General features: G+C 63.0%; 1 protein-coding gene across 2 annotated transcripts in view; it reads left to right on the top strand.

Annotated features, from left to right (window-relative positions):
- The window catches only part of CACNA1H (calcium voltage-gated channel subunit alpha1 H), a gene marked incomplete at its 5' end in the record, with an annotated part of 64,013 nt that overhangs the window by 35,571 nt on the left and 15,433 nt on the right, over positions 1 to 13,009 (top strand). For both annotated transcript variants that reach the window (XM_081090067.1, XM_081090068.1), the window contains 10 exons: positions 3,231 to 3,355; positions 3,473 to 3,606; positions 3,991 to 4,088; positions 5,421 to 5,580; positions 5,938 to 6,256; positions 6,462 to 6,554; positions 7,759 to 8,548; positions 9,732 to 10,174; positions 11,681 to 11,832; positions 12,557 to 12,742. In XM_081090067.1, coding sequence (XP_080946193.1) covers positions 3,231 to 3,355; positions 3,473 to 3,606; positions 3,991 to 4,088; positions 5,421 to 5,580; positions 5,938 to 6,256; positions 6,462 to 6,554; positions 7,759 to 8,548; positions 9,732 to 10,174; positions 11,681 to 11,832; positions 12,557 to 12,742 — 2,500 coding nt within the window. The remainder of the gene's footprint in view (positions 1 to 3,230; positions 3,356 to 3,472; positions 3,607 to 3,990; positions 4,089 to 5,420; positions 5,581 to 5,937; positions 6,257 to 6,461; positions 6,555 to 7,758; positions 8,549 to 9,731; positions 10,175 to 11,680; positions 11,833 to 12,556; positions 12,743 to 13,009) is intronic.

The raw sequence follows: 13,009 nt of genomic DNA, 5'->3' as shown, positions 1-13,009 counted from the left end.
CTCTGCCTCCTGACCCTGCGGCAGCCTGGCTTTTTTGGACCCGCAGTACAAATTGACTCTAATTTGCAAAACTTGGTTCAAAACCTAACGGATATTTTAATTAAGACCCAGAAAATCCATCTGTGTAATTAAGCTCCCGGAAGTCACAGGGCTGCGTGTTATGAGTGTCCAGTTGGCACTGCATGTCCTCAGCCACCCACCAAGGCGTGACGAGGGGACGGCTGTGACGGGTGGAGGTTGGCCTCGGGTGCACACAGGGGGCTGACTGGGCCCTCCCTCCCTGGGCTGGTTGTCCCCAAGGCAGGAAGGGCAGGCTGGCTCCATGGTGTTTCTCTCAGGAGCCAAGCACAGGCGTGTGCACCTTCACACAGACCCAGGCAGGGTCTCAGGGCCCAAGAGCAGGACCCTGGGGTCTTACCCCTCCCAGGCATGGGTTTGGCGTGATGTGGGGAGAGGGGTAGGGGTGTATCTTAAGGATAGTAGCCCCCAAAGGGTGCGTGCTTGTAGGGATGGGTGGAGAACATTCTGGGTGCCTGGGGTGTGCTGACGGGTTGGTTATTCCAGCTACTGTGGTGGTGTCTCCACTTCTCAGGTGAGCCTGTGTTCATGGCCTCCCTGCTGGGTCCTGGGTCACTGTAGCCATGGCTGGTGTCCTGCGCTCTCAGGGTGTTCCTCGGGGGCAGGGAGGTACAGTGGGAGCTTTGCTTGTCAGAGGTTTGTGAAGATGTAGACCCAGGGACGCCAAGCTGGCTGTCTTTGCAAGTTGCTGGGGTCCTGGGCTGTAGTTCCTGCTGGGGAGTGGGGCTTCCTACCCCCTGACCTGAGTAGCCTCTCATGGGCCCTGGCCCAGACCAGCTCCGGACACATCCACTCCACCGTTGAGGACTGAGGTCCTCAGCTCTACCCAACGCCAGCTCCCGGGTCCCGACCTGATCCCCGCAAGAACCCCCCAGATCAGTAAATTCTTGTATCGGCCCCTTCCATCCATGTCCGGTGCCCAGGACCAGCTCCCTTGGGTCCCTCAGGTGAGTCACCCAAGCCCCCAGTCTGTGCTGTGGAACTGGACAGTGTCGGCCTCATGGGTTCATCAGGATTCGAGATAGAGCCGTTTTGGCGCACAGTAGGGGCGGCATGGGTATTTGGTGCAGGTTTTAGCTGCAGCGCTCTCCTCTTCCCCACCCCCACCCCAGAGACACACACGGCGGCGGGCTGGCCTCCTGGGCTAGTCTGCAGGCCCCCCAGCCCCCGACTGTGCCGTCACCCTGCTAGACCTCAGCCAGTTCCCACCGGGCCCTCCGTGCTACCCTAGCAGGACACCAATTTCTGCTTCTCCGCAGCCGAATCACAGCAAAGGCACTTGTTACTGCTGAACCCATTAAGTGTAATTATGGCACTCTCGGTGGGAACGTGTAATTACATTGGTGGCTCTGTGCCATGCTGCACATCACGCTGTGGGCCAGGGGCTGCCAACATCAACTGTTGCCCTACCCCCGCCCCTGTCCCGGAGGCTGCGGGGAGAAGGGTCGAGACTGGCTTCCAGAGTCCCACAGAGGATGGGTACACAGGGTGTGACCTGCTTCCCATCGCTGAGCCCGTCCACCTGTAAATGTAGTGGCCCAGGGCTTCCACAGGCCCTGACCCCTCCATGATCCCATCACAGCACAGCCCTCACCAGTTTGTCACCCATGGGATTGGAGCCCCTCAAAGGTGGGGGTGCATGGAGCCCCGGCCCTAGTGCCACCCCATAGCTAGGCACAGGGCGGGTGCTCAGGGCTACCTTATGGAGCACAGCTTCGTTCGTGCCAGGCAGGGGTCCTGCTGCCTTGGTCACCTCCTTGACGCATGAAACGTACCACCAAGGGAACGTGGGGAGGGGGACAGAAAGGCACCGATCTGAAGGCCGTGCTGCAGCTGCCACCCCAGTTCAGCGCCCACAGGCCGGGCAGGGTGGGGGCCCAGAGCTGCCTGCGGACAAGTGGTGTTTCCCCGAGCATCGTGCCCAGCTTCACTGTAGGCCGGGCTCTTGCTCTCTCGCCTGAGCAGGGCAGACGGGCAAGGCCACCTTGGAGTGGGCGTGGTTTCTGGTGGGAGGGGACCCCGACCTGGGGGTGGTGTGGGGGATACATGAATTCCCCCAAAGCCCTGGGGCCCTCCCAGCCGTAAAGGGTAGCTGCCTGTGTCCGCAGAGTTCAGGTGAACCTCAGCCATCCAGCTACGGACCCCACACATAGCCCTGGCCCCCCATCCTCGTGGCCCTTCCCTCACACCTGACATGGCTGGCCTGCCACAGGGCTCCCCAATTTCCTGATGAACCAACTGGTGCAGGTGTGGGGTGCAGTCCTGCCCTAGGCAGCCACCGAGGGGACCGCCCCACACCCAGGCCTGCATGAAGCCACAGTGCCATCTGGTGGCCACTCCCTGAATGGGCGGGAGGTCCTGGGTGGGCTCTTGTTCTTGTACCCAGGGCCAGCACCCCACAGGGTGGCTGAGGCACGCGTGCTGGGTATGCACAGTACCTGGGATGCAGCACCTGCTGCTGGCTTAGCACCCTCAGGCCCTGCCCTGGCTGGGTGCTCTCCTGCCAGCAGGAAGGTGCTCCTGGACGTGGCCCTCCAAGGCAGCTTTTGCTCTCAGGCCCGACTGGCTGGTGGGGGTCAGGAGGATATAGGGGGTGTTCTCCCTCCTTTGGCCTTAACCCACGTCCCGTCACCCTTTATCCAAGCACTCAGTAGGGCTGCAGATCCTCTGGGCCCAGTCACTGCACTGACCCAAAGCTCCCCTCCTCCTCCTCCATCTGCTGGAGTCACATGGGGCGGGGGGGGGGGCGGTGCAGGGCCATGGAGAGGGGGCTCTGAGGCCCCCCTCAATCTGAGGGCACCTGCAGCACCTGCTGGAGTCCAGGCTGCCTGTGAGATGCCCACCTGTGTGTGTGACCTGTTTAGTTGGGAGAAACCTGGTGGAGGGGCAGCAGGTGGTCTCCAGCTTCCATCTAGAGTCCTAGCCTGTGCCTCAGTTTCTCCTCTGTGCATGGGGGTTGACAGCGGTATTTGAGACTGGTGTCAGGGCTCTGTCCCTTAACACACAGATGATGGGGCGGGTGCAGGGTGTGGAGGGCTTGGCACCCTGGCAGTGGTGGGGGGTTGGGGCAGGTCCTGGTGTCTAGCTCCCCCTCCCACCCCCCCGCTTCCCCGTGGCTATCCACCAGCCTCCTTCATTGACCCTTAACCCAGCTGCCTGCCCCACGTGGTTCGAGCACGTCAGCATGCTGGTCATCATGCTCAACTGCGTCACCCTGGGCATGTTCCGGCCTTGTGAGGACGTCAAGTGCCGCTCGGAGCGCTGCAGCATCCTGGAGGTGGGGCCCGGGCAGGCGGGGGCTGGGCTGACCCACTGGCCATGAATGACCCTTAGGGACACCCCGTCCCTGGGTGTGGAGAGCGCAGGTCCCGCTCTCAGACCCTCCTCCCACCAGGCCTTCGACGACTTCATCTTCGCCTTCTTCGCGGTGGAGATGGTCATCAAGATGGTCGCCCTGGGGCTGTTCGGGCAGAAGTGCTACCTGGGCGACACGTGGAACAGGCTGGACTTCTTCATCGTCATGGCGGGGTACGGCGCCATCTGCCCACACCCAGCTCTGTTAAGCTGGGGGGCTGACGCACCTGAAGTGGCCCCTTGCCTGACCCCACCTGGCCGGGAACCCCACCCCTCAGACTCCCCGGGTCCTCCGGCCCCCCAGGAAGAGGGGTGCAGCAGGTGACTCCTGAGGGGTCCGGGTGCAGCCGGGTCGGAAGTGCGAAGCCAGTGGGGCCTCTGCCAGGGCTGGGCACTTGTCCTGGGGATCCCTGTGCTAGGGGTGCCCAGTGGTGATTCAGAGTCATGCTCCTCCTGCCTCAGGGTCCATCCTGGCTGGGTGCACGGCTTGGGGACCAGCTCTCCAGCGTGTGGCCCCCTGCTCCCCACCTGAACCTCCCTCCCTCTGCCCTCCCCCAGCATGATGGAGTACTCCCTGGATGGACACAACGTGAGCCTCTCCGCCATCCGAACAGTACGGGTGCTGCGGCCTCTCCGCGCCATCAACCGCGTGCCCAGTAAGTGACGGCCCCTCCCCGACCTGGGGCCGGCCTTTGTGTCTTGCCCGCTCTGCTGAGAGCTCTGCGGGGCCCCCTGGGACACGGGACCAGATCCCGCGGTGCCGGTGCGGGTTCTGGACGTGCTGGCCCAGGCGCTGGGGGAGGAGGGCCTCTGGGCCCTGAGCATTTGCCACGGTTGTTCTGGGAAGGGCAGGGCGGCCCTGGGCCACATCGGGGGTGGTGGCCGGCTGTGGGGGTCCTGACTCCTCGTCTGCACAGCATTGAGGGTGATGCTGGGGAGGCGGCCGCAGGCCTGGTGGCTTCGTTTTCTGGCCCATTTCCATGGTTCTCATGGCCGAGCTCTGCCAGAGGCCCGTGGTCCTTCAGGGGCGCGTGGAGAAGCTGCTGGGAAGCTCCGCGGCTGTGTGCTGGGACGATGGCATGTCCTCACCCTGTCACCTGCCTAAGTGGGGATTTTTCTGTCTTCGGAGTGTTCAGTGCTGTGGCTGAATTTGGGGGGCAGGGCCCATGTGACTGTAAGGTTGTGTGTGTGCATGTTGGGGAGGGGGGGTCTGTGTGTACCATGTAGCTGTGTACACAGCCTCGCTGGCTACCCGGTGGCCTCAGCACCCAAGCCCTGGTTGTTAGGACTTGTCCTGCAGCCCTTCCTAGGAAGCCACACCCCCCAGGGTAGGGGCTCCCTCCCCCCAGGATGTCCACTCCACCCAAGGGCAGGTGGGTCAGGGTTGTGCTGTGGGAAAGCCCCACCCACCCACCTCTTCGCAGTGCAGTGCTCTGCCCATCCTGATTCCCAGAGGGATGGAAAGACCGCTCTCCAACCCTATACCAGCTGCCAGACCCCTAGGCTCCCAAGCGCATAGGCCAGTGGTCGGCAAACCGCGGCTCGTGAGCCACATGCAGCTCTTTGGCCCCTTGAGTGTGGCTCTTCCACAAAATACCGACTTCAAAGCATGGGCCACGAAGTTTCAATCGCACTGTACGTGCGCGCCCGCACGTGGTATTTTGTGGTACGCCTTAGGCAGACCAAGCCCCAGTTGCTGGGGGTCCCCAAGGCTGCTGTTCCTGTGACGCAGCTGGGGCCGTTGGACTCATGGCCGGTCCTGGGGCCTGCATGGGGTCTGGTCCTGGCCGGCAGCCTTGCTCCCTTCGATGTGGGCCTGACCCGAGGCGTCACTGTGTCTTGGGGCCCGTTGGATGTGGGGGCCAGGTGCAGTCCGGCAGAGCCCACTACCCATGTGAACAGTGGGACGCCTCAGAGGGGCCGGGCTCGGGGGCCTCTCCACAGGTCCCTGTGCCCATGCCTGCTCGCGCCCCCCCCACCCCCCGCAGGCATGCGCATCCTGGTCACGCTGCTGCTGGACACGCTGCCCATGCTGGGGAACGTGCTCCTGCTCTGCTTCTTCGTCTTCTTCATCTTCGGCATCGTGGGCGTCCAGCTCTGGGCCGGCCTGCTGCGCAACCGCTGCTTCCTGGACAGCGCCTTCGTCAGGTGCGAGCCCTCTCCACCCCCCAGCAAGTCGGGCCCCAGCAGGCTCTTCTGAGCCACCTGCCCACAGAGGCGCCTCCCCAGCCCTGCCACCAGCAGGTGCCTTGGCACCGGCCCCAGGGGCACACCCTTCCTGGAGGACCCCCAGCTGGGACCTGGGTTCTGGTTCTGGGTCTCTGGATCTCTTATCTTTGTTTTTACGTCTGTTACTGTCTCTCATTGTCTGTCTTTCTCTGTCTCTGATCTGTTTGCTTGTCCCCCTTCTCTCATTGTTTCTTTGTATTTCCCGCTGTCTACCCCTCCCCGCCTCCATTTCCCTCTCTCCCTCCCCGTGCCCTTCACCGGGCCGCCTGCCCCCAGGAACAACAACCTCACCTTCCTGCGGCCGTACTACCAGACGGAGGAGGGTGACGAGAACCCCTTCATCTGCTCCTCGCGCCGAGACAACGGCATGCAGAAGTGCTCGCACATCCCCAGCCGCCGTGAGCTGCGCGTGGAGTGCACGCTGGGCTGGGAGGCCTACGGGCAGCTGCAGGCCGAGGGCATGGGCAGCACCAGCCACAACGCCTGCATCAACTGGAACCAGTACTACAACGTCTGCCGCTCCGGCGACTCCAACCCCCACAACGGCGCCATCAACTTCGACAACATCGGCTATGCCTGGATCGCCATCTTCCAGGTGGGCACTGGCTCTAGACTGCGTGGCCTGTGGCCTTTGCCCACCATGCTGGGTGCTGAGCATGCCCTGGGGAGGGGGTGCCCAGGCAGGGTTTGCTTGCCCTACCAGCCCCTCAGCCGAACCCTAAGGGAACACAGCCTGCCGCCCTCCCAGTGCCACCCTCCCGGGGCCAGCTGTGTGTCCAGCCACCTGCCCCCTTCCCCAGGTGATCACGCTGGAGGGCTGGGTGGACATCATGTACTACGTCATGGACGCCCACTCCTTCTACAACTTTATCTACTTCATTCTGCTCATCATCGTGAGTACAGGGCGCGGGACGTGTCCCGGTTGGCTGGGCAGGACTTTCACAGCCATGGCTGTTGGAGGGTGGAGGTGCCTCTGAGTCGTGACAGCTGATCTCAGACCCACAGCTCCTTAGTGGATGTCATTCTGGCCCCAGGGTCCATTCATGAGCCTCCTTATGCCGCCAACGTGCACCCTCCCAGCCTTTGCTGTCCCTCGTGGGTCCTGGCATTGGCGGAGCTATGAGGTCGGGCAGCAGAGACCCAGGGCTTCTGTGCAGCCCCCAGTGGGAGGAAGTGGAGGTGCTGGAGGTGCGGGAGGACAGAAGCCAGTGTGGGCGGGAGGGGGAGCCCACCTCCAGGAGCCCTCAGGCGGCGCCCCAGGCTCTGCACAGCCAGGTTCTGTCTGAAGGTTGCAGAAGCATCAGGACTCCGCACGTGTACACGAGCTCCCAGGCAGGGCCTTCCACAGTGCGCGTGGCCCCGCGTGTGGCCCTCGCTTGATCCGGGCAGCTCTGCGAGGGCCCAGGCGTGAACACAGTAGGCAGATGTCTCAGATAATTGCCGTGAGCCAGAGAGAGTGTCCCACGGTGACCATGTCACAGAGGAAGGCCGGCGGAAAGGGCAGGGTGGCCGTAGTCTAGCAGCGGTTCTCAAGGTGTGGGTCGTGGCCCCTTTGGCGGTCGAACGACCCTTTCACAGGGGTCGGCCAAGACCACCCTGCATATCAGATATTTACATGATGATTCATAACAGTAGCAACATGACAGTTATGAAGTAGCAACGAAAATAATTTTATGGTTGGGTCACAACATGAGGAACTGTATTTAAAGGGCCAGAAGGTTGAGAACCGCTGGTCTAGAGGGTCCCCCACGTGTCCTCCCTCTGTCCACAAGTAGATGAGAAGCACCTGCTGTGAACCGCCTGTCCCAGATGCTGGCGCAGCATCGAGTCGGAAGGGACCGCACCCATCATGGGGCGCCCCGCTGGCCACACTCAGGGCCACACTCCCGGCCCCGGGAATGGGCGGCACACAGTAGGCCTCAGCATTTCTCTCATCGGGGACTCACTGTTGAATAGAAAGCACGGCCACTGCCTGGCCTCCGGGGCAGATGGGTCTCCGTGTCCCCTCTTCCCCAGTTCCCTGGGGCACACGGCCTGGTGAGCGAGGCTCTGGACGGGCTGCCGGAAGGCTCAACACCGCCCGCCCGCCCGCCACAGGTGGGCTCCTTCTTCATGATCAACCTGTGCCTGGTGGTGATCGCCACGCAGTTCTCCGAGACGAAGCAGCGGGAGAACCAGCTGATGCGGGAGCAGCGCGCCCGCTACCTGTCCGACGACAGCACGCTGGCCAGCTTCTCGGAGCCAGGCAGCTGCTACGAGGAGCTGCTCAAGTACGTGGGCCACATCTGCCGCAAGGTCAAGCGGCGCAGCCTGCGCCTCTATGCGCGCTGGCAGAGCCGCTGGTGCCAGAAGGTGGACCCCGGCAGCCCCCCGCACGGCCCGGGCCTCGGGCACCAGCCGCGGCGGGCGAGCAGGCGTGCCGCCTCCATTCACCACCTGGTCTACCACCACCACCACCACCACCACCACCACTACCACTTTAGCCACAGCAGCCCACGCCGGCCCAGCCCCGAGCAAGGCACCAGAGACTCCAGTCTGGTCCGGGCTAGAGCGCTGCCCTCACCACCCTCGCCCAGCCCCGGGCCGCTGGATGCCGAGTCAGTGCACAGCGTGTACCATGCGGACTGCCACGTGGAAGGGCCGCAGGAGCGGGCTCAGGTGGTACAGGCTGCGGCCACCGCCGCCAGCCTCAAGCTGGCCATGGGGCTGGGCACCATGAATTACCCCACCATCCTGCCCTCAGCACCTGGTAGCGGCAAAGGAGGCACCAGCCCCAGGTCCAAGGGGAAGCGGGCCAGTCGGCCACCAGGGGCTGGAGGGCACAGCTCCCTCAGCCTGAGCAGCCACGACCCCTATGAGAAGATCCAGCATTTGGTTGGGGAACATGGTAAGGACCTCACCCTCGCCTGTGTGTGTGCGTGCGTGTGTGCGTGTGCCTGTGTGTGCGTGTGCCTGTGTGTGCGTGCGCGCGTGCCTGTGTGTGCGCGTGTGCGTGTGTGTGCATGTCTGCATGTGTGTGTGTGCGCGTGTGCCCTGGAAGAGGGGAGGGGCTTTGGCACCTCACACCCTGACATGGCCAGGAGGGGAGAGAGGGCACCCCCTTTGTCCACCCGGGGTATCCCCAAGCAGCCAGTGGCTCAGTGGACCATGAGCGTTTACCACATGGATGAGAATTCTGAAGGTGGCAGAGTATTGCCCCCACCTCGCCCCAGGAGGGACCGTCTGCCCATGTTCACAGCCTGGCAACTGCTGAGGCGTGGTCAGCCCCACGTCTGGGTTGGGAGGCTGAGGCAGGGGGGTGGGGAGAGTGCAGGTTCCAGTGCCACGAAGGGTTTTTTCCCACCTGGCACCTCTGCTTCACCCACCTCCCCACCTCGGATGGGTGGTCGAAGGAGAGACACCGGGCCCCGTACAGATTATAAGGCCCTCCCAGTGGTGTGTGCAGGTGTGTAGACACGGTGCACCTGGAGCCGGTAGGGGCGTGGGTGGGGTCATTGTGTGTGCCCGGGCTGTGAGAGCCAGCATGCTGCGGCCCACGTGCTCCTAGCCCTGCACTACCCATTGGACGGCCCCGGCCTCGTGGGCCCCTGAGCGGTAACGAGTGCAGGCCACAGCTTTGGGTGCAGAGTGTACCTGGGTCCCAGAAACTGAGCCCCCACCGCCCTCAGTGAGGAAGGGGTGCGCAGTTCTCTTCAGTCACTCTCACATCTGGTCCACGTTGGAGCGAAGATGGTTGATGTGTTCATCTCACCTTTCACATGGCTGCTAAAAAGTAGCTCGTGTTACATTTCTGGATGATGTGGCCGTAGCACAGCTGAGCTTCTCTGCCCCTCTGTGTCCCTGCCCCTGTGTGTGTGCACAGAGCACCCCTGTCCTGTCCAGGGTGTGCATGAGTGTGCCCAGGTGTATGTGTGTGTTCCTAGGTGTGCACATGAGTGTTCCAGGGAAGCGTGTGTTCCTGAGTATGAGTATGCCCAGGTGTGCACGTTCACCCGACAGCAGCCTCTGTGTGGGCGTGGGCCCACCCCAGCTGTCAGTGCCCTGACCCTGCTGTACCCTTCACCCCTCAGGACTGGGCCAGGCCGCCAGCCGCCTGTCAGGCCTGAGTGTGCCCTGCCCCCTGCCCAGCCCCCAGGCGGGCACGCTGACCTGCGAGCTGAAGGACTGTCCGTACTGCGCTAGTGCCCTGGGAGACCCTGAGTTTGAGTTCAGCGACTCGGAGAGTGGAGACTCGGATGGCAACGTGGTCTACGAGTTCACACAGGATGTGCGGCACGGGGACCACCGTGACCCCATGCGGCCGACCCCGGTGGCCGGCACACCAGCCCAGGGCGCTGTGCGGAGGCGGGCACAGCAGCGGGTGGCCTCTGGCAAGCCTGGTGGGCTCGGCCACGTGTGGGCTACCGTCAGTGGCAAACTGCGCCGGATCGTGGACAGCAAGTACTTCAACCGCGGCATCATGATGGCCATCCTCACCAACACCCTGAGCATGGGCATCGAGTACCACGAGCAGGTGGGTGGGCGCGGGGGTACCTGCCCCTGGGAGTCGTGACTGTTGTCATGACCCCTGGGGAGCATGTTCCTTGTGTGCCTCCAGATTTTAGCCTCTTGGGGACCCACATTGGGCTTGTGGAGGTTGGGGGACAGGGGGCGTTGGAGCCAGATGATGTTTATCAGTTACTCAGCAAATGCTCCTCCTCCTCCTTGGGCCGGGTCTCTGCTGAGTGGTGCACACAGACACCGTGGCTCTGGCCTGGAGTCGCTCTCCTCTGGGGTGGGGGGTGGGGGGTGGAGACCACCCAGACCCAGAGGCAGTGGGGGCTGAGGGTGGTTACAGGTCATCTGGTGGCTCTTCTCAGGAAGGTACCCGGCCCAGTTCTTGCAAAGAGGCCCCCCCTTACCTGAGCCAGACCCACCGGCAGCACCCGATGGGGTGCCTCTTGGTGACCAGAATAGGTGGGGATGTGGACTGGCCCCAGGAGGAATTGTGGGGTGCCCAGCCCCCCAGTTGACCCTGCACACTGGCCAGGACAAGGCCACACCAGGGAGGGCAGCAGGCGGATTTGGCAGGAGACAGTGTCCTCTCAGGACCTAGGTCCGTTCACTTGTAACGACCAAATCGACTTCCTCATCTCCCGCCTATTGGTCCTCTCAGGCCACGTAAACCATTTCCTTTCATCCTGGAGCAATTTAGGGGAAATCCTAGCGGTGTCCGCCGTAAGTAGGCCCAGGCGGGAGGTGCTTGTTGTGAGGGTGCGATCCAGGCCAGGGGTAGCAGTGGGCTTCGAGGGACCCCTGCACGGAGGAGCCTCCGCCACCCGGGCACACAGTGCATACACCGGTACACAATCATACGTGTCCACAGATGTACACATGCAAGGCTTACCCATACAGATGTGAACATGTGTACAGACCTGTAACCATGTGCACCTCTACTACATGTGTAGCATGTTTTCAGGCATTCACACACAAGCAGGCCACTGGTACAGGCCCAGGCACATGTACAGATACACGCACACACATGCAAGCATTTACACTAACACAGGTATACACATCTGCACACACACACAGGCAGGATAGAATGTTCCCAGTACGGTGGGCCTCTGGGGCCTTCTGCCAACAAGGAAGGGTGTGTAAGGACTCCAGAGACTGGGCCAGCTTTCGGAAGCACCCTTACTTTTACTGTCTACACCCCCATGCCCACCCTGAACCCCGGACAGGTACTCCAGGCCCTGTTCCCTGGGAGTCTTCAGAGCCCTAAGGCACTGACATTCTGGTGGGGAGGTCAGGAAGGACCAGGGGGCCCCGCCAGAGGGAGTGACAGAGGGAAGGCCGGATGGGCCAGGGGCCAGCTGGAGAGGCTACCCCTGGGGCCCAGCTGCCTCCTTCAGACGGCCGCCGATAGGCTCCTACGGCGCCTGCTGTGGCCTCTGGGCCTGTGGCCCCTTGGTGCAGCCTTCCCTGCTCCCCGTCTGTGGGGGCAGTGGCCCTCCCCTGATGGTCCTGCTGCTGCCCACAGCCGGACGAGCTGACCAACGCCCTGGAGATCAGCAACATCGTGTTCACCAGCATGTTCGCCCTGGAGATGCTGCTGAAGCTGCTGGCCTGCGGCCCGCTGGGCTACATCCAGAACCCCTACAACATCTTCGACGGCGTCATCGTGGTCATCAGGTGGGTCCCCGCTTCCCGCCCGGCCACGGGGTTCCTGGAGGCTCCAGTGTCAGAGCAGAGCCCAGCCAAAGGGAGCGGCACCGCTGGCAGTGTGCTCTGGCGGCTACGGAGACGCTCAGTGGAGTCCCTTCCCGCAGGCACTGCAGGGCACACACACTTAGGTCAGCTGCCTGTCAGGCGTACGTTTCTAGAATCGACTGGAGCTGTTCCTTTCAGGAATAGAGTGAGTGTTCAGGGTCCTCCTGCCTCCTGCCTGGCCTCTGTTAGGGCTCAGCTTGCGAGAAAGCCAGCCTCCTCTGCAGTGGCTGCTGCAGCAAAGGCCACACAGAAAGAAGCAGGAGACTCTGGGGAAAGTTTCTCCCCAGGAGGAAGTGAGGCCCTTGGGAGTCAAGGGGCCCCCACCCCAGCCGGGGGGAGGAGGGGTGTTGAGCCAGGCATGGCTGTGGAAGGTGCAGGATGGGAAAGCCCCCGGTTGAGAAGCGTCTGTCCGGGCCAGAGCCAGGAATGGCAGCTAGTTCGTTGTCTTCAGAGACGTTGCCCCACAGCCCCTCAGCCCCTCTGGGCACCTTGATGCAGCCAGACCTGCTGTTCAACCCGGGGTTGAGTGCAGGCCACGGTGGCTCCCAGGCATTCCTGCTTCCAGGAAGAGGAAGTTGGGAGGCAGGGTAGTGCAGGGAGCTGCAGTCAGAGGATGGCACCTCCTGACCCTGGGCCTGGCCCACAGCGTCTGGGAGATCATCGGGCAGGCGGACGGCGGGCTGTCGGTGCTGCGGACCTTCCGGCTGCTGCGGGTGCTGAAGCTGGTGCGCTTCATGCCCGCGCTGCGGCGCCAGCTGGTGGTGCTCATGAAGACCATGGACAACGTGGCCACCTTCTGCATGCTGCTCATGCTCTTCATCTTCATCTTCAGGTGAGCCCTCCCCTCCCCACGGAGGGGGACCCCTCCCGGCGGCACTGGCCTTGTGCTCCTGGCTTTGGGGCTGTGGGGTGGGGGCAGCGGGAGCCTCAAAGGTTCTCTAGAAGCCCAGTAGCTGGATGCCTTCCATGTGCAGGTGTGAGTCACGTGAGACCGGGCTGGGCTCTGCTCTCGTGGGCTCACAGCTGAATGTGGGGACAGGACGGACCGCCGGATGGATAGATTGGGGACTGAGAACAAGGGGACCGGAGAAGGGGTGGG

Source organism: Myotis nattereri, assembly GCF_964212035.1.
Source record: "Myotis nattereri genome assembly, chromosome: 4".
In the NCBI taxonomy this organism is placed as follows: Eukaryota; Metazoa; Chordata; class Mammalia; order Chiroptera; family Vespertilionidae; genus Myotis; species Myotis nattereri.
This window is presented reverse-complemented; position numbering and strand designations above follow the sequence as displayed.